Source organism: Excalfactoria chinensis, chromosome 8 (assembly GCF_039878825.1).
Source record: "Excalfactoria chinensis isolate bCotChi1 chromosome 8, bCotChi1.hap2, whole genome shotgun sequence".
NCBI classification, from domain to species: Eukaryota; Metazoa; Chordata; class Aves; order Galliformes; family Phasianidae; genus Excalfactoria; species Excalfactoria chinensis.
In genome coordinates this window covers 2718928-2743738 of record NC_092832.1, presented here as the reverse complement: position 1 = coordinate 2743738, position 24811 = coordinate 2718928, and the positions used below count along the sequence as shown (strand labels likewise).

Here is a 24811-nt window from a genome sequence, read left to right as displayed (position 1 = left end):
GACCCCAAAATAATTAGAAAAAAACAGCGTCAATGATCTGAGTAGAAACAAACTAATTTACTAAATACGGTATCAGAATGCAAAATAATTAGAGTTGAAGCCAATAAATCAGGTATAATGAGAGAGTATCTGAAAGCTGTAGGCCTTACAGTAATTGCACAGTCAGGACGGGCAGCAGCGAAGGTGAAGAGCGGCAAAGAGAAAAGCCAAAGGGAAGCAAGAGAGTGTCAGGTGACCCAGCACTGCCTTACATGCATTCCCCCTGTGTGGGAATGATACCAGCACAGTGAGCAGTCTTCTGGGGAATGTAGTTTCTTCTCTTTGCTGTGTGGACCTGGAGCATTAACACTTTAATTCCCAGTACAATACATGTACATGTACATCATGTAGAGTACATGATGTGATGATGTGGAATACTGATGAGGTTTGTAACTCCAAGGCAATTCATTCCTCTCTTAAATTTGGTTGAAAAACAGTAGGGTGGGAAATTGAGGATAAACAGAGAACGTGCTGGTAGAGGTTGTACCACTTCATGAAACCAGACTTTAAATTAAGAAAAAAATTGTGTCTTCCAAATGTTGTTTTTGGCTTTCTCCACCAACTCTTGTCTTTTGTGGGATGTTCTGCAAAATCATTTCAGCTCTTTGGTATATTGGGAATAGAAGGGTGCATAATTCCCAGCGGTTCTTACTGTTGCCTGTTGCCTTAGTATTAAAACATCTTATAGTATTTACCTTTTGCTTAGCATAATTAGAGATTAATGTTACATTAGTTGAGCTTGCCTGTCTTCCAGATATATCAGAAAAAATATTTTCTATTTAATTTCAAAATTTCCCCTAATATGATCTCAAATGCTTTTGTTCGTCTAGATGGAGTTCAATGAGAAAGAGCTGCGGAGAGAAATAAGTTATGCAATCAAGAACATACATGGCATCAGGCAAGTGCTCCCCTGTATTCAAGGCTGATCGCATTGCAGAAGGTGTGGTCGTCTTAACCTGTGGACGTGCTGACTGATTGCTAGACCACATTTCTAATGCACTGCTCCCAACAGCTGATGTTTCTTCTACTCCTTCATACTTCTGTTTTTCAGGTAGCTATTTTGGGCTGCCTGGAGATGTTTAGTTTACTTGGAAATCTGGGAAAATTATTTTACAGAGAAAATAATTTACTTTTTTTTTTTTTTTCCCTTGTACTGCAAACTGGAATGTATTACTATAATTTTCAATATAACGTAAGATTTCTACTGTATAAAGGCTGTTGGAATTGGTGTAACTGGTTGTAACTATACATTCAAAGGGGAGTAATTTTTACCTGTCCCTTTTCTGCTGTTACTTAATCACCTTTCCAGGTAAATTCAGTATCAGTTAGAAATGCTGCATGAAATTTTTGATGCATGACTGACATCGCCATAGGAGAGCAAAATGTTTACGGAAGTCATATTCTTGGTGGCAGAATCTGGTACAATGGCTCATGTGAATAGTTTGGCAGTCTAGAATGTAAGGAAGACTTCTTTCCTTTCTGAAAACTATATGAAGCTATGAAGCAATGCAGTTTTGCACACACACTCACTATAGAAAAACTAGAAACCTCTAGAAAGCACATGATGAAAGCGTAAGTTCAAAGGCTAGGTATGAGGCTGTCTGGCACTTGACATATCAGCAGATTGAAGGTACTGCTGGGATCTGGGAATGTTGAGACTGTCACAGCTGAGTGAAGCTGCTCTTCAAAGGATGTCTCTTAAATGCAGTCATTCAATGGCCGAATATGTAAGTGTGAGATTTGTTCGACACATCAAAAAAATTCTCAAATAAATGCTGCAGTACTCAATAGTATTAGTGGCTTAATCTGTACCTCTCTTTACTTCATGATATCATTGGCTTCTTCCTGGTATGCTGTCATGGTAAATATGTCCAAATGCTAAACAGACTTTACTTCAGACATTTTCTGCCCATCCTTCAGACTTACACTTCCTAGCCATTTGGGGATGCATTATCAAGGTTGTAGGTTTTTTTTACTCAAGAGCTATTACTAAGGCTTTTCTGCCTTTTTGCTTCAGAACTGGTACCAGAAATAATTCTAGCTGCCTATTTTAAGAAAGCAAATTTCTGTTAACACTTGTGTGTCAAGTAATGGTGATAGAGCCAAATCCATTGTAGCTTTCACAAACTCAATTGAATAAAGCAAGAGGAGACTAAGAATCTAAATGTCACGTGCATCAATAACGGTCCACAAAATAAATTTTTTAGCTGTGAATGAATTGAGGAAATTCTTAATATCTGCTTTGTTTCTGACAGATGAAGACATGCAACTCCACTCTCCTCTGTTACTACTTTATTGATTAGATTAAATTGTTCCCTGCATCTCCACAATTAGAGATGTTGAATGAAAAATTGTCGTGCAGGTCAACTGGCATTGTGAGGGATGAATGTTTTCTAGTGAATGTTATAATCTACAAACATATGGTTATGTAATATCAGCTACTGTAAGCCTAACAAAAGGCTTTTTGTTTGGGGCTAAAATAAGATTTCCAGCTTCTTCATTGTAGTATTATGTACCCAAATCTGAAAGCAGCATGTTACCTTAAGCAATCTAATGGTATACAATTTTCTTTCCTTCTTGTGTTGCTTGTCTCAATTACCTGATGTGGGTTCATCTTTTGGTGCAAGGCATTTAGAAATCAAAGAAATCAAAGATCTTAAGGCTGTTCTAGCACTGTGTAGTGCTAATAGTTTTGTTCTTCTTAAATCGATTTAATTTAAATTAATCTCAAACTTCCCACAATTAGGGGCTGTGTTACCTAGCATAGAAAGATGACTTCTAACTATTTTTGATGAAGAAACTGTCAAAGCTGGGAAGTTAAACGTTCCTTGTTGCGCTCCATCTCTGGCTTTCCATTTAAATGGACAGCACTCTGGCAGGCAGCACCTCCTGAAATTTCAGTGTTATTGTGAAAACTGTTTCAAGAAGTTGGCCTTATTGGTGGCAAGATCTTTGGGAAAAAAATAAATAAATAAAAAATTGTGGCGACAAACTAATAGTTCAGGGCATGTCTTTTAATTTGTCTTTTTAAAATACAACTTACGTTGTATCGAGCTAGATCTTGCAAGCAGTGCTTGAAAGAGAAGGAAGGCTGTTTGTCTAGAACTGGTTCTCCAAGGTACCTTTCTGTATAAGGTTCCTGTATGCTGCAGTGACAAACTGAATTTCTGCATGTAGGACCCTGAGTAGTACAACCATCTTTAAAGCTGTGATTGAAGAGGAAAAATGCATCTGTGTGAATCTTATTGGTTTGTTATGGCAGTGGCTGTACATAGAGTGCTGCTGCCGCCATTCCTCTCTCAGGTTTGGTGTGCTGCTGAAGAAGCTTCACAGTTTTATTCCAACACTTTTTAGAGTTCTCACAGTCATCTTCAAGAAATAAGCATGTTTAAACTTTCATGTTCTTGCAATACAATGACAGTCTTTAAAGAAATAGGAGATAATTAATTCTATGGAAGGCTGTATAGGGTTGCTGTTCTAATTCAGCTGCATGTTTCTGAAAAGGTAGATGAGCAATTGGGTTAAAAACAAAAAACAGATAAACTTCCTTGCATGATATTTTGTATTACTCTCTTACATATTCTTTCATGTCCACAGGACAGGTTTATTTACCCCAGATATGGCGTTCGAAGCGATTGTTAAAAAGCAGATAGTCAAGCTGAAAGGACCTTGCTTAAAAAGTGTGGATCTAGTGATGCAGGAGTTAATCAACACTGTCAAGAAGTGCACTAAAAAGGTAACTTACAAATAGATCTGGTAATGTAAGTAGAATGTAATCACTATAGTAGTAGTAGTCTTTATTGCATTTTAGGGTATTATAAAAGATTACTGAGCTTGTTATTTTATCTAAAGAGTAAGGCTCTAATAGTTACAACTTCTGCCTAACTCTGAACCAAAGTAATGATGAAAATACTAGCCAAAAGTTACAAGTTCTTGAACAGGTCTGTGATGTGAGTATTGATGTACTGAAATTGTTGAGAAACATCCTGTCTTGTTCTTTACATCCCTCTGAAGAACACAACTTTTTGTACCAGTGAGGAGATGAATTAACTATTTCTTAAGACAAGGAAGGTTGTTCATCTTTTGGTGAAGGTAGTATGGAAGTGTGGGAAGGATTCACCATGATATTTTGAGCTGAATTTGGAGGATATCATTTGAATTAATTGCGCAGATTCTTTCCTGTTGTTGTTGGCTGTGATTGCTCTTGCATTTTACCGATCACATTTTAAAGTACCATTATTGAGGTGTAAAGATGTGAAACGTTGCCACAAGGTGGAGCCTTTAAAGAACAAGAAACTTGAAAAATATTGAGAATGCTGCTCTGGAATTGCATGCAGAGGAAGAGTGAAGTGTGGAGACGTGTCACTTCAAGGCTGATAAACTGCTTTGTCAGTTGGTAGTATGAGCTCTACCCTGCTCACTTTTTCATGAGTAAGCACATTTGCAGCATATTATAACTTTTAGAGTGTGCTCAATGTTTAAATGTCATATACATGCTTTTGTTTTGATTTTTTTTCTCCTTTTAGTTTGTTTCTTGGATTATTCAAACGTACATCGTAGTACTTCAGCTAAAACTTGTTAATATTTTGTTGTCTATTTTGTGATAATAGTTGAGGAAATAAGATAGTTCATCATGGAAGCTTGTTTCTCAAAGCTGTGATTTCTGAGCAGTCAGATAGAAGTACACTTTCCTCTTGGAATGGTTTATGACTTGTGTTTTAGCTGCTGAAGCTTTGTTGCAGTGTTCTTGTACATGTCCGTTCAGAATCTGTATACTAAGGAAGACAACCGTTACCCAGTGCCTTCCCATTATCTTCTGTGGAGCTTTGTGTCAGATGTAGGATGTATTCAAAGGATATGCAATTAGTTAAGAGTGAAATGCTACATTGTAAGACTGTCAAGCATTTCTAACCTATTATCCCACATCTGCATTTGGAGCCTTCCCATACCTCTGGAATTGGTTGGATTGTTGGAAGTGTTTAGATTTCAGTGATACAGTTACTTTTATTCCAAATAATATTATTGTTCTATGGAGCAAAAACACAGAAAAAAAAAGCCCAAGGGTTTACGTCCCTACAGCTTCTCTGGAAGATCACTATTAATAGCAAGGAAGGCTTGCCTTTGCCAAACCATTTATTGCTTTCCTCCAAAAAAGAAAGTTGAAGTTCTTCTGTTTATATGTTATTGAAGCTACCCTGCAGATATGAATTTCTATTATTTCTGCTTTTCAGTTGGCAACCTATCCAAGATTATGTGAGGAAACAGAAAGAATTGTTGCTGGGTACATTCGTGAAAGAGAAGAGAAGACCAAGGATCAGGTGAGAATACACAGGAGTTCAATGTTCAGGGAAATGTATGGAAGAAGGAAGCTATTACGCGTAAAATAAAATAACAGAAGATGTTTTTTGTAGCAGCGGGCTACACACTTAGAATAACTTAGAAATTGCTCTTCTACCGTTGAGCTTTGATGTAAGAGACTAAGTTGTTATAGAAAATCCTAATCTGGTCTTTCAAGGTTAGAAGTGGCAAACAAAGGTGCTGGCAGTACAGTTCCAGCATCAGACATCCTCCCTGTCAATGCCAGTGGGAACTGTGACCCAGGAGGGAGGCTGATGTCCTGATTGTTAATGGTTTTGTTTTCCCTAGTGAGAATTAAACAACCTAATTTTAGAGTTAGCCTTATATTCCCCTACTTTATGGTGAGGACCTGAGTCCTTTGTTATACATTCATCATCTTTCTCCTTATTGTGCTTCTTGTGTGCTTTTAGAAGCAAACATGTTCCTTTCATACAGAAGTAATAGAAGATGAAAATGCAATGAAAGAAATTGTTATCCGTTTGCTTTATTTTAACACAGTGACTATAATTCTTCTGTCCCTCTTGATGAAAACCTAGGCAAACATTTCTGGAAATCACTATAAAATAAAAAAGAAGTCAATCATTATCATAGATTAACTCAGGACAGTTGGCATCTTCATGCTATCTCTAATGCTACTTTCTGTTCAGTATGAAAGTGGAACCAAGATATGCCCCTCCAAGTGCTCAGAGTTTCTTCTTATTTCCTTCCTCCTTTTTTCCTTTAAGTATATTGATGATAAAGAGAAGGTGCTCTTGTATCAATGTGATTGTGATAGCGATGCTGTGATAGGACACAGTAAAGCATGTGGAAGTTAAGGTCTCTTATTGGGGAAAAAACTAGATGGGACTTCTTTGTTAGATAAAGAGAGCCTGATATTCTAATGAAGTGGTCATTACTTCAGTATTTTATAAAAGTAAAACTCATACTTTATTTTCACTGCTTAGGCTTATCCATCCAAGCATTGTCCTTTCAGTCTGATTATGACATTTACTGATAAGTCTATGCCTCTAAGGCACCACTATGGCAATGGATAATTATGCAATTACAAATTATTAGTCCTGGTTGTGAAACTTTGAATGGGAGGGAGGAGAAGACACTAAAGGCTCCCTCTTTCATGTTCAGCAAGATTCTATATGAAGTGTTGGGACTTCTCTGATAGCAATATGTTTCTTCTGTACTTCCTGCTGATAAATGGAAGTCAGGAAAGATGAAGGGAAAGTATAGTTATGGTTTCCTTTGCTCTCATATCTGTTCAAGAAGCTGTCTAAGGGTGGAATTGAGTTTTCTCCTGTCTTATTGAACTCTTTGCCTGGGTAGATAACTAAGCTTGATTCAAATTTGCATCTAAAAGGACTAGCAAGTAGTAAGTTAAAATTTTTCTCTTTCACAAATCATTTGTCCATTATTTCATTGACTAACTTATCTCTTGAGCATGGTGTGTGCATAAGAATGCTTAGTTCCAGGACTCTAAATTTCCTGTTGCAGTTCTAACTTATGTATCACTTCTTTATGAGGTACATTAAGCAAACGATGCCCTGATTTTGTAAGGTTCCTTGCTGGCTTGACTGGAATGGTCCAAGTAGACAGGATTATGCCTAACTTGCAAAAACTTGTTGCGTATTATTAAGCTCTTTCTGACAATGTGTAGTTGATTTTAAGGAACCGAGCAGAGACCAAGTTAATGAAAATTATGTCTGTCAGGATGTGGGGGGGGGAGATAGAGGGAAATGTTAAGCTCTCCTATAGTCTAGCTTATTAACCAAGCATATGAATAGGAGCTGTAGGACTTAGAAAACAGTGTTGCTTTTTGCTTGAACAATTATGAAAGAAATATTGAGAGAATGTGGAGAAAACTGAAAGTCTTGTTCTTTTCTCCCTTTTTCTCAGTCTCACTCTTCAACTTACCCACCTTTTTTTCTTTTGGTCTCCTTTCTTCCCTAACAGGTGCTGCTGCTGATTGATATCCAGGTTTCTTACATCAACACCAACCATGAAGACTTCATTGGCTTTGCAAAGTATGTACATATAGGTACTTTGCTATAAAAACATAGTTAGAATGGTTTTTTTTTTTCTTATTTTTAATGAGATCAACACTCACCTTCTATTGTGACAATGGGGATGGAAGCTGAAAATCCCAAACGTGCAGGAGCATGCTCTTTTTCAATATACACTTGTAGTGGATTCTTTACCCTAGTTCCCAAGTCTGATTTCACTGAAGATTTTATCTTTGTCTGGAATCACACTGATTTTTATGAGGGAGCTTTGGCAAAGCTATTGATGTATCCATTTTAGGGACACAGAAATGTACATTATTGGTGGTCTCTCCTTGTTGCTAATGCTTGTTTTGGGAGCTGTGATTCCACGTAAAACAGTTTTGCTTGGAGTTAAACGTATCACTGAATTTAAGCATTACACATTTAAGTGTACCTGCTGTTTGGCTGTAGAGAACAATGGCAGAATAATCTCTAGAGTCTGCTTTGACATTCTTCTTGCTTAATTGAAAAGACTGAGAGTATTCTCTGGAACATTGTCTCTCAGAGCATTCTCTCAACAACTAGCATTCAACTCAACAACTTCATACCAGCTCCTTGACACTAGTAAAAATGTTCAAGACATCTTTGTACTTTGAAGAATAAATGTTTCTTCAGTCTTATTCATTTTCTATAGTGGTGTTTGGAATTGTAACGGGTTTCATCTACATGTGTTGGAAACAGTTTGGCACCGCTGTACATGTTATATGATGGCCTATTCTACTTAGCACTGACAAGGAGGGTCTACAGCTTGTATAGCATGTCTTGGAGATTTAATACAGGATTCAAAAAGCTGAGAATGGAGAAGGCAAAGTGAGGCACCGTGTTTGTGTTTGGCTTGAACAACTTTCTCTGATATTGTTTTCAGGTCCTGGATATCTTTATCATTTCTCTTAACAAACGGCAGGATGTTGTAGGAATGGTAGCTGGCCTTCTAGAGGTCAAGACAACAACCTTCCTGCTATTTGCTTCACTTCATCCTCTTCTGACAGGAAAAAGCATGCTGAAAACACTCTGTTGTATGGTAATGGTGTGCGTTGTGACCTTGGGAAGTCACATAGAGAAACAATGTTGAGTTCAGACCAGTTTGCTCAGGAATTTGTCCTGAGATTGTTCAGAAAAAAAAAACAAACAACCAGATTCTCCAGGTTCTCTGTGCTGTTTATCCCAGTGCCTCTCCTCACTGTAAAAGATGTTTCCTCATATCAGATTGGAACCTCCTATGTTTTATGGCCTTAGATTCTGGAGTGCCAGGTATATTTGGAGCCACTTCATGTCTCTTCCCTGGAAAAGTCCTGCTCAGGGATGCCATTTCTAGAGTCTGTAGTTCAGTCTGTGGACCTCATTGCTACATCCTTTTCCAAATTGTTGCAATGTCCAAGTTCAGTTTCTTGGCAAAGCTGCTTCTTTAGTCAACTGAGAGCTGGAAGTTCCAGCCCTTTTGTGGGGGGTGTGAACAGATAACAAACGGCTCCAGACTTAGGTTTACTAATAACTGTAAGTTTGAGCAAGTCTGAATGGGAGTTGAAATTCATATCTAGACAAATGTTTTTGTTGTTTTGTGGTCAAGTGGAAGAGAAAACTTGGTTAATTAAGTGAAATTTAAAATGTAAAATTGATTTATGAGTTGAACAGTAGAAAATATATATTTTAGTCTATAATCATGTTGTTGTTTTAGCACTTATGCTAAAACTTGAAAATGAAATCATTATGGGGCGGGGGGGGGGGAGCCTGCAAACTTCTGCAGTATCTAAACATCCTGGAGTGTAGCTTCCTCAGATATCCTACTGTTTCCTTTTGATTGCTGAGTCTCCTAGCCAGCTGTCTCCTGTGACTGCATTATTTCATAAGTGTAAGTCCTGTGAACCTTCTTCATATGAACGGGAGCTCAAGGCATTTCAAACTGTTTTGCAGCATTATAGGATTTACGGTGGTTACAGTGCAATGCAAATTGGCTTCAGAATGTTTTGAGAGTGCCATTATTTAGAACAACTTTATGTAATTATGAAGAAATGTATTTATATTGGGAAAATCTTAGAATATTAATACTTGCCTCATTTAACAGAATGAATGGTAGAATGTTGGGTTTGGGTTTGTTTCCAGTTGGTGTAACTCAAACATAACTACATGCTTCAACCTGTGCAAAGAGGAATTTGTATTTAGAACAGTAGATAAAGAACCAATTGCTGGGCTACTGCTAAGAGATGAGGATTTCTTAGTATGATATTAATTGTCTATTTAACTGTCTTCCCTAAGACAATGAATTAAAAGAGAAAAAACTGCAGTAATCACTGTAAGAATGGCAATCAGGTTTTGTAAAGCTGTATTGTGCTTCTTGAGCAACAGATTGGATCTGGTGAGGAATTATTGCTCTGATTTCTACATCCAGGTTATTTAATCATAATTTGTGCACCAAAGTTATGATGATGCATGGGAAACACAGACTGTTATTTGACAAAAATATCAAGAACTAAGCCCAGCAAGCAAGACACATCATTGTGGATCCTCCGACAGTGTGTGGATTGCTGGTTTGATAGGTTATGGCCCTAAAGTCATGATCAGAGTTGGAACAGAGCTGAGTTTTGATGCTCCAGCAATTCTTTGGATCAGTATCTTTACATAAAATGATTTCAGCCTTGGGGCCTTTAGTTGTGACCTAAGCACATCTATCTTACTCTTTCAGAGTGATGTTTTATAGCTCTCTAAATCCATGTTATTTATTCTGTCATTTTGTCAATGCCTGCTGAAACAGTATAATGTAATCTAAAGAAAACTTGCTGTCATCAGTGGCTGCTCTGGTGGTGAAGCAGCAGAAGCCTACTGTTAGAACACTTGTTTTCTATTTCCAGCATACAGTTGTATGGCCTACTCTGTAGAAGCTGCATAATGCAAAGGATCTTAAAATTAATGGCAACTTGTGTATTTGAGAAAGGAATGTGTTCTGTTTCAGGAACTGGGATTGCCAGAGTCCAAGAATTAGGAAAAAATATTTTAAATATGCTTTAATTTTAAGTATGTTCTACTTTTATGAGCTTCCAGGTTTCTGAACCAACTTCATGGCAGCTTCATCCATTGGTTAAATTTACACCCTCAAAGTGCATAGAAATATTAGAATAATATTCAAAACAAACAGACAAGACAAAGCTATTAAGAAGGATTTTGTTGTAGCACTCTAAATAACAGAAATTGCTCACTATTTGACTTTTTTTTATTATTATTATTATTTTTAATATTTATTGAAGCTGATGTTTCCAGAGTTGCCCACGTGAGCTGTAATTTCTCTCTGTTTTTAGTAACTTCTAGCAGTGTAAGTAGAACATTTTTGCAAAGGAGATGATTGATAGGGGGGCTGTCTGTGCATCTCTCTTCTGTGCTAAGCAGGCAAATATTCCTATAAAACTAAACAGGTTGTAGTATAAAAGAAGAAAAAAACACAGTGAAAGATGCACATATACGCAGTGGTTTTGCTGTGTTTCTTTGTTATGCTAGCTTTATGTGCTGGAATCATAAGTAACTATTATTGCTAAAATCTGCTACACAGGAACTGGTTTAGTTTTTGAGTTTCTTCAGTATAATTTTTTTCCTCTGCTTTCCTTAGTGCCCAACAAAGAAGCAGTCAGGTTAACAAAAGTGCAGTGGGAAATCAGGTAGGCACCTTAATGGAGAATGGATAATAGCATGTGCAAGTTAATCCAAGCTGTCTAGTGTACTTGGCTGCATCTATTTTTTTGTGGATCTGTAATTTACCATTTCTGCATGAAACAAATAAAATGCATCATCATCTCCTTGTTTTACTGATGTTTTCAGAGCCACCCGAATTTTGTTGTTACCATCGTTAATTGTTTTAAAAATCTGCTACTGCTTGCCCTTCTGGTTAGTGCCTCCCCCCCAATTAATGCATCAAGTCTTTCATGTTACACACAAATCCATTTTTCCACTAACTGCCAACTTGTGAATCTCAGAATCCAAAACACTGGTGAGTACTTCCTTGTGTGTGCTTTGTCATACAGTTTTTTCTTACTTGTTCTCACGTGCTCACAGCTTAACAGAAGCAAAGGGGCAATTCAGCAAGCAAAAACGGATTTGCCTCTACCTCTGTTGAAAATCTTCAGTTAATTTCTTGAAGATGTTGACTGTGTGCCATCATTTCCTCTCGACCTAAACAAAGAATAAGCGCTGATCTCAGTTAAATTAGCATTGTCACTGAGATTCATTACTAAAATCTGTTGGCTGTTTGTTTTTTATCCCATAATGATATGGAATCGATTCTGCAAGGTGCGAAGTGCTGCTGAGCTTTGCTTTTGTGCTTTTGTGTGGGCCAGGGGTGCTTGGTACTTCACAGGATCACTCCTAGTTTAATGTTAAATGAAAATAATGAAAATGCTGCTGAGGATTTCTGCTTGTTTTGAGGGTTTTGCAAAGTCTTGAACTGGGGGGTGGGGGGGTGGGGGGGAAGAAGAGTATTATGGAAGTAGTACACGCTTCAATGGGTTTCTGAAAACTCTACTAAAATCCAGTCAGAATCTGTATAAGTAATTACCCACATTGAACATCTTCCTGATGGTTTTGTGAGCAACGCGGCCAAAGGTGAAAGGCTAAAGTTCTCAAATGTGGCCACCGAGTGTAGATTCCTCGAGTACTAAACCTGAGGTTTCAGAAAGTCTCAATCTGTGATGTCATAAATAAGAGGTCAAAGGATTATTATTATTATTATTATTATTATTATTATTTTGAAAACTCAGTTGTCTTTTTGAAGATAGAAATCCAATTTTGTTCTCACACCAAGAAACTGGAAGTTATTTTATTAAGATGTTGGTCAAAATAACTCAATTAACTTCTTGAATGTGATGCTCCCCCAGAGCCTGAGCGGGGCGAGTGACATTTTTGGTGTAATATATGGTTTGGACTGAAATGAAAAAAGTTGAAAGGTCTAAACACTGAAAAATCTTCAAAGACTTGTGTCTCCCCTCTGAGGAGAGATTTCCTTCTTATCTAGCTGTGCCGGAACATGTGTCAAACACAACAACTGTCATCACTTTGGAGTGTCCCATAAAAGGAAAATCAGCCAGTTATCTGACTCTTCAAAAATACACAAATGAAACGAATGATTTTTTAATTAAGTGAATGTTCTCTCTCTAAAGAAGTGGAGATGAAGCTGGGAGTTCTAAATTGCGTGTTGCAACTCACTTATTGGTCTGAAGGGCTTTGCTGAACCTTTTATTTTAAAGATAACAAACAGATGTCTGTAAGTTAATTGAAAAGAATGCGAAATGTTTCTAAAATAAAACTTCATTTTTGTAATTTGCTATTTCAGGGAACCAATCTACCGCCTTCAAGGCAAATTGTACGAGCTAAGTTCTGTAAGCTTTATTGTTGCTTTTTCATTTAGCTTCTCAGAAGAAAAGTTTGTCTCTAACTCATTGAGTTTTTTTTAATACTCGCTACTAAGCTACTTAATGTTAAGCTATTTTGTTTGTAACCCTTCCTCAACAAAGTATAATTGCAGTTCATCACTTAACTGCCACTAATGTGCTGTTACAAGTATGAACCTAGTATAACTCAAAATGTTATAGAAAACTTTGGATAAGATTAATATTTTTGTAGTTTACCAAGTTTCTCAAACTAAAACGACTAATTGATGTTTATTATATCATTGAAAAGCAGTATTTATCTTGTATGAGTGCCTCTATTTACAGTAAACCTTTTCAGCTGTATTGTTTTAAAGGGTGTTTTAATAGTTTTTGGTAATCCCGCAAAGCCCAGCTATTGTGGAAATGAACGCGCTGTTTATGGCTGCAGGTACTGTGACTGGCATTTTGTTTGTTTATACAAAGGAATTACCTCCAATAGAAGAAATCAAAATATCTAAAGCCCTTTCAGCGTTCTTCTCAAAGCTCCTGGAGGATCAGTGTATCATGGACAGATTCCTTTCTAATCCTTCCATCTCATGAATAAATTAAAATGTGAATGCATTTAATATTACTAATTAGAATTAATTGTCTAAACGGCAGGCAATTTTATTACAAGGTACTTCTGGTCTAGTGATGGTTAGGTGTAAGAAGTAAATTTGAACCGTGTGCATTATCTGATAGTATCTATGCTGAAAATATACACATTTTTCCAGTTTGGTGCCATGTCTTTAAACTGTATTTAGCCTTGTTTGAAATGCTACGTTGGGTAAAGAAAATCAAAAAAGGGCTGAGCAGCACCGATCAAAGTGCAATTGAATCTGTCAGGAGATCAAGATCATTCAGTTTTCCTGAAATTTTTGGAGTGCTTCTTTGCAATCACGTTGCTTTTCCTTTTTGTGACATGATTTGAGCCGGTATGATGTAAGTAGCTATTGACTGTCTTTGTGTATCTCAGAAATATGTTGGGCAATGTTGTATTTTAGGAAAAAAATGTAATTCCAGTTCCTCTTAACATGTTTTTGCTCCTTTTTCCCCTGCTACTAATTTATCCACTCATGCTCAATCTTTGGCCTCTCTTGTTTTTTCTTTTCTTTGCTGCCGCCTGAGGTTTTGACCTGACTCCACAAAGTTTCTTTTTAAGCCGCAGGTTAGTTTGTCTTCTAATTTGCTTGAAATAGTCAATGCAGAGCTTGATTTTACACAATGCACTAACAAGGTCTGAGTCCTGGAGGCTGGTCTGCGCTTAGCTGTTGTATTATGTATGTTGCGATTTGCATTTGCTTTTTTATAAAACTTCCCTTCCTGATAAACTTCAGAAGATGAGGATGTTGTGATCTGTGTGCCCTGTCCATATCACTGCGTGTGCGAATGCAAATGGCTCAAATTAAAGAGGATTAAATTTCATTTACATAAAAATTCCACTTTGTGCTGCTGTTCTCCGAGTTGCCCATGTAATTGGAGGAGGAAGTTAATGTCAGGGTCAGTGACTCAGAGGCTTCGGTATAAAGATGTTGTTTGACCTGCCTTGTTTTCAACGAGACACCCAGAATCTGATTCACTTTCTCTGAACACAAGTAGTATTCAGACCCTATCAGCTGGTCTCACCTGTTGTGCTTAGCAGCTTTTTTTCACTAGCACTATCTTTTCTTCCTTTTCTTTCTTTTAATTATGTTTCATTAACATAGTCCTGTCTTCAAATACACTTGAATCATGTTACCTTGAATGACCCAGGAAGAAACATATTTACAGATTTTTATTTTACAGCAACTGGATGGAAATGGAAACGTGTGCCAGACTCAGCGAGGTGGTCACAGAAAGGCCTGACAAAGCAGTTCTGTTGAGACGTACCAATGTTAATGTGAGGGATTCTAGAAGTGGAGCTCAAAAACAGTAGCATAATGCTCACCTTTGCAATATCCTCGAACGAGTCATGCTGCTGTTGAATTTTAACCTTATTGGGAGTAGGGTTGTATTGCTGTTCCAAATGGTGCTTACTGATACTTATTTTTAGATTATCGTTGTGTTGTGATTGATTTAATAGTCTCAGTGTTCGAAGAATGACAATTGGAAGCATATTTCAGTTTTCTGCTGCTGAGTGTTAGTAGACACTAGTTCTCTTTGAATTAGATATGTGAACTTGGTCACTTCTGTCTTTTTTCTTCTGAGAATAATGTGGTATATTGTGCAGTGATCTCAGGGAAGCAATGTCATTGCAAGGTGCATTCTGATGCTGAACTCAGACAAAATGCACAATCTGATCAGTTTATATTCTGTAAGTTAGCAAACTACAGCAAAATACTGCATAAGTACAGCAGTACTAATTGTAATGCAGCAAACTTTGTAGCTGGACCCAGAGGATGCCTGAGTAGTTCCCACAGGTTGTTCTTTTCCTCAGAGTCCTCATTGCTTGGCAATGCATGCTGTGTCACAGTGGTTACAAGATGAAGTGGAGCTGTGTTGGGACTAGTGTTCTGCGTTCAGTGATATTTCATTGGACTTACTTTACTTAACTTCAGTAGAAGGCTATGTTAATTCAACAGAATGCTGTGTTGTATGGTTGCTCAGGTAGTCAGTCTTATGATTTTCACACTTGTATTTCTGTCTGCCCAGCCAGTGTTCCTTGTCCTGCTTTAAATCACCTTTCAAATATTTCTTTAAAAAGAAGAGGAATGCTTACCAAGTCTCTCATGTATTTATTTCACAAATATCTTTTTTGATTTAAAGGAATAAGTCAAACATCAATCCCTAAAAAGCACTTAGTGTGCACCATCCTGCTTTCCTGTTTAGCCCTGAAATGGCGGCGTATAATCACAGACATGATTTGGGTTTTGTGCAGAAGAGCTGTCAGAGAACGACTTCCTTCTGGCTCATTCATGTGCCTTTGTACCCTCTAAGCTTCATCTTTCAGACACCCAGATTAGGTATCAGGATCCTGAAGGAAGGAACTGTGTCATCTCTTGTTCATCCTGTACATGGAGTCTGACTACCGGTCAGAATATTGTCTTTGCTTGCTGCTGGCAATACTCACATTTTTCACCTTCCTGAGGCTCATAAATCATGTCATGACTATCCGGTCTGTGCAGAGTGACATTTAGAAATCAACACAGAATATTGAAGTGGATCTCCTAAGTCCAAACCAACCAGAAGATGGGCTGTGAAAACAGTAAGGAAAAACACAACTTTAATTTCCATGCCATGTAGTTGATTACTGTACAAAATAGTTAACGTGATCAAAAACAGATAAACAAATAAGACATGATCGGAGTTCCTAACTTCAAAAATCTCTTTAAAGGTCTTTGCTGCTGATTGTCCATGGAAGGACATCTTTAAAATACAGCTTGGTTTATCTTTTGAGAAATTGGCTGGAGCTTAAGGTGTAACTCAACTCTTCTGGAAATTAAAACTGTGTTGCTTAAGCTTGCTTTGTTTTACATTTACACCTTTATCTGACACTTTCCTCTCCCTGACCTCAACATTGGTACTGAGTATTTTGAAAATGTAGCTGTTTTATGTTTAAAAAAAAAAAAAAAAAGATTAAAAGTATATGGGAAATGTGAACAATTCAGTGAAAAGAACATGAGGCTCCACTGTTGCTTTTTGGATAGTGTAGTGCACCAAGATCATATGCACTGCCATGATGTACTCTGGAATGGCTTTCAAGGATTTTTTATAGTTATGTTCTGCTGTAGAGATCAGGAGTCAATACCCTGTTTTTAAAATGGGTTATATATAAAGCAGTTCTAGCAATTTGCACATGATAAACATACACCCAAGGCCCTGCTCTTCATGCCACGTTGTGTGCCTTATCCTCAGCAGAAGGGATTCTTGAGGAAATAACTGTCAAATTCTTTTGTTTACAAGACAGTAACCAGTGTTTGTATTAGCAAGTTGGCTCTGTCCCCACTCAGCAATGGTGAAATGTGCCAGACTGGAGCAGGGGGGTCTTCTGGAGCTATTGAGACAGCCTTTATATGAGGAAGGAAGTATTAAAAGCTTCATTGCTTCTTAAGTGTCTTGTATAGGTTAAATTTTCAAACCTTATCATTTTAGTCTGTGCCGAGACTTCTACTGCAAATTTATTCTTATCTAACTGAGGAAAAACTGTCTGTCTTAACATTCTGCAAAGTCTGTCTTAATGATGAATGAAAGCTTTGATTGGAATATGCAGATTACTATGTCTCATCCATTTTAAGTATTCATTACCTGCAAGGGGCTTAATCCTGCTTCTCAAGCATTTCTCACCTGTTTACTTTTGAAAACCACCCTTCTATTTCTACAGTGGCATCTGTCTTTAAATCACTTACCATCTCTAAGGTTTGTATCCAGAACAGTTTGCAGTACTCTGCTGGCCTTGGCTACCTGTGCTTCCCATATGTGACGTGTTCTATACTGGAAACAAAACAGCAAGTTAAGTTGCGGACTGCATGCTTCAACAGTGTCCTGACTTATCTCCTCTTAAGTGAGTTTCATATAACATGAGGTTACCTGCCTTTGAGCATTTGCTGTGAGGTACAGGTATAGCTCACTTTGTTGAGAGGCAAAGTTCAGGTAGTTAGAAATCCTCATTTGACTAAAGTTTGACTAAAATTTCTTCCACAAAGCTGCATTTATGTGGTTCAGTGAAAATAAAGAAATTAATTAGAAATAAAGTTCTACAACTTAGTCTGTGGGAGGTACCTGAAGGCCACTATGCTTGTTTGAATGTATTTGTGTTGCTTGTTCCCTGTTAAGGCTTTACTTCATTAAACAACGAAAAGTAAAATGAGGATTTGATGGGTAATCAAATTTTTACCAGTGTGGTTCCTTTAACTTGCTCTCAGGCGGGGAAAAAACTGATACTCTCAGAACACACGCAGTACCAATATTTTTACCAGTTAGATACAGCTTCTGATGTCTTTTCTGCTTGGTTAGTCGGTCCTTTGCTCAGTGCAGTACCAAAAGTGCTCAACGCCATGCTGAATGGAAGGGAATTCTGACCATAAAACTTCATATATGTCAAGGAGAAGGTGATCAACACTGGATGTTTTTCTTGAACTACCTGTTGACTTTGGACTTTTTAGTTTCATTAAGTTCTATGAGAGGAGTGTCACATTCCTGCATTTTCTGTAGCTGGAGGAACCTTAGGTTTGGTCACACAAACCCACACTTGTGGGACTTGCTGAGGGAATTCTGGAGAGCTTCTCTGAGCTTTTGTTTTATTAATTTATTTTCATTCTATCTCAATATCTTGTAGGCAAGGAAAAGCATTTCTGTCGAGAAGAACAGAGTGGTCTGGGGTTGCCTGTATCTATGAGATGAGCTGAGTTCCATTTGCTTATTCCAAGTACGATAGGAAGGAACATTTATTTATTCGCGCATGTAATTGAAGAAAATAAAAGTTCCAATAAAATTCAAAGTTTCCATCCGTATGATCCGTAAACTAGTTCTCATGGCTGGTCTCTCTTCTGATTCATCTCTGGTGTTCTCATTCCTCTTATTCTTCCTTTTGTCCCTCTTTCTCTGTAGAAGATGGCCTCCTGGCCCTAATACACTGTCCTTTCTGTTCTTCTCTCTTTGAGTTGTATCTGCTTTCTCCAAGTTCTGCTTTACACATTTTTTAATCACCTTTTTTGCCTTGTTAATTTTTCATTTTATTTTTCATTTCCTCTTTTTACCTTATGAGAGGAGAACAGCTTCATATTCCCATTCTTATCACATTCTATTACATTTTGAAGAAAGAGGACTCTGATCTGCAAAAAAATCTTTCAGCTTCTGAATGTTCCCCAAGCTCACCAGAAGCTGTCTGCTTCTCCAGAAAGGTGCTATTTCGAGTCTCTGTGTTCACAAATGATCTTAAAAATTATACTGGAACTGTCAGTGTAGTCCTATGTACAGTTTGATGGACTTCTACTCTGTGCTGCTACGTAAAAGTTGGCATTATCCTTAGTTCATTCATACTTGCTGTAAATACAGTGTGATAATCTTTAGGTTTCTTTCTTTCTACAGCTTTTTGTCTGAATGTCAGGAACCTGAAAAACACTGTTTTGAATTAACTGGGCTGAAAAAAATATATTCTTGTTTTATCAACAGTTCTTCATTTGAAAGTATGAATGCAGCAGCAGAATTATGTTAAATGAATAGCAAACTTAATTTGTACCTGACTGCACTTCTGCACAGGTCATCCGGAAGGGCTGGCTGACCATCAACAATATTGGCATCATGAAAGGAGGATCCAAGGAATACTGGTTTGTTCTAACTGCAGAAAGCCTGTCCTGGTATAAAGATGATGAGGTAAGAAATTAGTAAATGACATCTACTAGAAGAACAATATTCATTCAGTCTTTTGAAATCAGCTTAAATATGAAATTAACATGTACTGATCTGAAAGAATGATTTAAGCTTTCACCTGAGTTGTTTTAAATTCCTGGTTTTGATTTATGAAGAATGCTGACCCTCTAGGACTTCTATCAAAATGTTGGTGACAAATAGAGGGTGTTGGTGGTAAATTTATTTTGTTTTACTTTTATTTATTTATTTACTTTTTAAACTTCTCTTCCTGTGGTTTCACAGAGAGATCTAAAAAAAGAAAAAACCTATTTTGGAGTGCTCTGTTTATTTTTCTGTGTTTGTTTGGGCTGCTCTTTTATGTCTACTGTAAGTTGATCATAAATTTCTTAGGTAGAATTACTCCTAGAAGTAATTGCAGCAGTTGATTTAGTGATAACAATTGTTGTCTGGCCTCGTGTTCTGAGAGGCTGAAAAGCCTGGCTGTGGCATTCTGTAGCCAAACGCAATGGGTGTTCACATTTGCTACTGGAAAGCCAGAAAAGGCACCTTGTTAAGAAATGTTGCTGCTAATTGTTAAATCTGAGGTGGGTAACAAGAGAACTGGAAAAAGTATTTCTATGATAAACAAGATGTTTGTGTTCCTTACTTTATTAAATATGAGTATGTTGTTGGGCAACTTTGGGAACCAATTTTTTGCTGATCTGTTTTTTTGTTTTGTTTTGTTTTCAGCAGTGTTAGTAGTAATATCCTCTATCCAAAACGCAAAAGCAGTTCTGTTGTTAAAAGGTTTAAATGGGATTATTATGTACACAATCACTTTTTTTTCTTTTTTTCCCCAATTATTATTGGAAAACTGGGCATGGGTAAAGAGAGAGTATTAATGAGTATTTATGAGTAGTAGTTACTCCGGTAATACTGCTGATGGTGGAAATCATGCTGATCAGCAGAATAGTTTCCCTGTGTCTGTTGCCATTTTGAAGTCTTAAGTAGATGGTAGGTTATGCCCCTTACCCCTTGATTTAGAGTTAATAGGGATTTGAATGTACAAAATATAACAAGAAAATGATTAAACTTTCAGTCAGAGATGTGCTAGTTGAAAACAGTGAATTTAATTCTATGATCACTAAAATATAATTACTTGTGACATCATTTAAAAAAAAAAAAAGTGAAGTTGCCTCCTATGAATGTGAAAACTTGTCTTTGTTTTTGAAATGCCTTGAAGGACTTACTGTCTTAGACTAGGTACAGGTAACTGACTACAGGTAAGTGATGTGCTGGAATCTACATTCCTTCTACTTTCTGTCTCAAGCACTTGGAGAAGCATCTAAGATGTGACACATCAACTTCTGTGGTAGTTTTGATGTTGTTTTTTTCAGTCCTATCTTTATTTAGTGGGAAACATAAAAATTCCTCAAAATATTTCTGGAATGCCCTCTGCTATGCAGCTTGGAAATAAGTGGTTTGTTTTTGTAGTGTGCTGGAGACAGTCACTTGGGAATCTCTGAACAGTATGTGGAGAGAATTGGCTGCTGTCTGATTTCCAAATGTGTATTTTAGTTTTATAAAGTTTCTTAGTAGCCAGCCAGGTGTGTTTGAGAGTCATGGAAATATGTGGAGTTCATTCAGTCTGATATGGGAGATCACTCAGGAATCCCTTACAGTAGTAAGAAGATAGCAGAATCATGGAATCACCAAGGACCTCCATGGACCATGGAATCAGTTCACCATGGACCATGGTCTCAATCATAGAATCACCAAAAGACCTCCAAGATCATCTGGTCCCATCCACCTATCACCAATATTTCCCACTAAACCATGTCCCTCAGTACAACATCTAGATGTTTCTTGAACACCTCCAGGGGCGGTGACTCCACCGCCTCCCTTGGCAGCCCAACTGCACAGTATTCCACATTTTGCCGGTGGAAGAAGTTCCCTGTTAAGTACAATTTTGCTGTGTAATTAGAGTATTCTGTTCTGCAGAATAGTTCACAAAGCTGTGTTGGATTTCTTTTATTTCAGAGCCTTTCCCAGTAGGACTCAAAAAATTAGTGAGGTCTGTTTTAGACACTTTATGGAAATGGTCAAAGCCACAGCTTGATCATTTGGTTAATCAACGGACCGGGGGCTTGTTTCAGAAACATGACTACTGGCTTCTGAAAATAAGGCAGCAAATATTTGTTCTCCTGGCTGAATTCCAATTTGTATAATTATATTTGGTGCCCTTAAAATGTTCTTCTCACTTTCAGCTCCGTTTGGTAGTTGTCACATCCTGTTCTTGGATCATTATAGAAAAGGCTGCATGCTGCTGTGTCTCCACCCCAGGAGGATATGTGGCGCTCAGCAATGTGTGAAGCGATACTCGTGTTTACGTGTCTGCCCTGTGCCCAGCGCTGCACGGGTGTGTGTTCTGGGAGGTCACAGGGAGTTCAGGTCCCCCGTGTCCCCGCTGGGGCTCCTTCCTGGCAGTGGGAGCATCTCCTTGCAACTGGGGGAGATGCAGCAGCTCTGTTCTCCCCTTTGTTCTCCCAGGCGCAGCAATGAGTTCATTCCCTTGTGCCTCTACCCCTAAGTGAGGACGGCTGCAGCTTCTGTGCATCAGAGAGCTCTAACAATGTGCTGCACAAAGCCACAGCATTTGCTGGGACCTCTGGGGCTGTGTACCCTCTCTGGTGTAAGCTGAGCCTGTTCTGTATAGTCTGGAATTTGCTCTGGGATGAAAATCGCTCTCTGAATGTGAGCAATTGCTTGCTGGTGCCATTAGGAGGATGCAGATTATTTCTTCTTCTTGTAAGTTGTGGCTTTTGGAGAAGAGAGTGCAGTGGAATGTGTTTTGAAGTAAAGCATTTCAAAATTTGTTTCATGGTATCAATATTAGAAGAAGAAAAAAAAGGGACCAATGGTATCTTTAGCTCCTTATTGATGTGGTTTTGCTGCTGTTCAAATGTGCAAGGGGATTTTAGTGCTAGATGAGATGAGAATCAGTGCCTGAGAGTACTTTTCAATCTTATAGTTACGGATCAGCGTGGATACAGTGGATATGCTATTAGGTATGTGTACACTCATCTGAATTAGTTTCTGGCCCTGCATACAGTTGTCTGTGTTCATAAACTTGCTGCATGACTGTGACTTTGTGCTTTTCCATGAGCTTAAGATTAAGCGTGGAAAATGTTGTGTACTGCTTTGAGACTATTGTAAATAAGTGCAAAATTAGCACATTCATATAGCTCACACGTGCAGTTTTCTTTACTTAAGTACTCTGTGTGATACTAGCTGAAGCATTACGAGATGCATCCCTTACAAACATATATATATACATTTGAAATCTAAACATTTCAGCTCTCAATTGTTACTGCTTTCACAAACACAAAAAGCTGTAACATTTGATGCTAAGGTTCATTTAGAAGCCAGCCTGCAAATCTGAAGTTTCAGATTTAGCAGTTGGGACAGTACAGACTTTGGGAATGTGGGACGTCATTCAGTGGCTCAAAAGCTCCCTCGTGAACAGGGAGACACCGTCAGTAAAGCAGTGAAGCATTTTTACAGAGCATGGTCAGAGAACTTAATTTATTATTCTTTCCAAAGCATTCAGAGGCCTCAGAGGAGACCAAAGGATGCCATGCTGGGGCTAGGATAAGAACTTGTGAAAACGTGATATTTTTGTTAATTTGAAAAGTCTTTTTAATTCTGATTTCCAAATCAAATATTTCCTTTTTCCTTTAATACCGAAGGGCAGTATCCAGTGATGTAACACAAACTGCATCTAATTTCAGTTTATTCCCAATTGTAAAGTTCAGTGAGGTTTGGGAGGGAGGTAAGAAAATGAGAGGGGGGGTAAGAATTCAAAAAGGGCAGAAATTCCTCTGGGGTCTGACATTGTGTGTGTTTCTAGGATTAACTTGCCACACAGCAAGCTGTGCTCAATTCTATGGCTAACAGCAACATTGGTGGTTGTGTACAGCAACATTCTAAGAGCGCGAGTTGCTCGGGTTTTATGGATGGGAACTCTTTCCTCCCATTTACTGTGGTGCTGCAGAGCTGCACGTAAATAAAACCTGTCATTAGTGAGTTAATGAGAACAACTAGGAAAAGAGTACTATAGAAAGCACAGTAAAAATTTCAGCAGTGGGTTTTATTGTATTTTATAGGCACTGTTGGTTTGACTCTAGGTGGGTTGCAGGACGCGGCTTGGTTACTGACCGACCATCTGAGATCCAGAGCGACTCGTGGCTGCAGCTCTTGCTGAAGATGCTCTGGGGTGTCAGAGCCGGCTGTCACTCAGGCTGGGTTGTCATGTGACTGCCTGTCTGTGCCTGCTGTACAGGTGAGAGGATGTTCTGCACAGCAAGTGTAGACAGGCAGACACATGACAACTCCGTCCAGCCAGTCCCTTGGAGCCATCACCGCTGGCGGGGATCACTTTGTACCCATCCGCATTGGGGGACTTTGTTGGGGGTAGCACACATAACAGAATTAAACTTTAAAGCATTGTGAGCTGTAGGACGAGAACGTAATTTGATTTTATTCAGAAAATAAGCCTTTTGGTACATCAGTTGGCATTGTGCTGACGTGGATAAGAGATATGAGTTCAATACATGGAACACTCTAAAAAAACAAAAAATAAAAAAAAGACTTGAAACCGTAATTTATTTTATATGCAACTCACACAGGGGTCTGCCTCCGTATTGCACTCACACGTAGTAACATAACCAGATGGTTTAGCTCTTCTTGGAAGCACAGAAATACTGAAGTTCAAGATAAAGGATATGTTTACACAGTACATATTTTCTAGGAGCAGATAAGTACAATAATCTTGCATGTTAAAAATAAATAAAAATCTTCCTGTACAAATGGAGACAACAACTTGCACATTAACCCAGCGGAGGGGGATGTGCTGGAAAGGAAACCAGTTATATTTTATATCAGTTATGGTAATATGTGAGAGCTATCCCCTTACCACAGTCATATCTCTTTAGTATTTTGCTTTGCATGCTATTTCAATTTAGCTTTCTCTCAAAATCCATAAGTGGTTAAAAAACAAATTTGTTGAGCTTCCGTCAGTTTTTCAGATCGATATTTACTGAAAAGAAAAAGAAAGCAGCTCCATTTACATCACAAGATGTGCATGTAATCCAATTTTTCAGTGACGTTTACGCCATTGTTGAGGCATTGTTTCAAAAAGTATAAACCAATGGGCACATAAAAGAGGTAGGAGGTAAATATTTGTATCACTTTTTTGTACAGATGGAATAATTCTGTTTCATGATGGTGTTCTTATATCCCTGTTGCTCACTAGTGCCTCCATAGGTAAGCAGCAAGCCTTCAAACCAATGATAAGTGTATCCCATACAGAAGAGGAGCACTGAAGCTCTGGTCTGAGAGCTGATGATAAAAGGGATATATTTACCAAAGGGCTGATGGTGTGGATAGTCCAGTAATAAATTAATACGTGCTAATTTTGGCATTTTAGCAGTAGTAAGCATTTTGACTTAAAATTAAGGACACCTTAGCTAATATACAAATCAAATAATACAATTAAGGATCTCAATTATGTCAATAAATATATCAGTCTTCCTTAAAACAAGCAAAATGAAGTAATGTCTCTTAAAAATCTAATCAAACATAAAGTACGACTAGCTAATTTAGACACGATAAATTAATTCCAAGACATTAAATATGCTCCCTTTAGTTTTATGATACGCTTGCTTA

At 37.9% G+C, this 24811-nt stretch overlaps 1 protein-coding gene across 5 annotated transcripts in view; it reads left to right on the top strand.

Annotated features, from left to right (window-relative positions):
- The window catches only part of DNM3 (dynamin 3), a 165983-nt gene that overhangs the window by 27335 nt on the left and 113837 nt on the right, over positions 1-24811 (top strand). For 3 of the 5 annotated variants that reach the window (XM_072342573.1, XM_072342572.1, XM_072342576.1), the window contains exons 9-15: positions 870-937; positions 3637-3775; positions 5271-5357; positions 7342-7412; positions 11026-11074; positions 12742-12771; positions 18995-19108. In XM_072342573.1, coding sequence (XP_072198674.1) covers positions 870-937; positions 3637-3775; positions 5271-5357; positions 7342-7412; positions 11026-11074; positions 12742-12771; positions 18995-19108 — 558 coding nt within the window. Of the gene's footprint in view, positions 1-869; positions 938-3636; positions 3776-5270; positions 5358-7341; positions 7413-11025; positions 11075-12741; positions 12772-13967; positions 13986-18994; positions 19109-24811 lie in introns of all 5 variants that reach the window. The other 2 variants (XM_072342574.1, XM_072342575.1) reach the window with 2 other exon arrangements.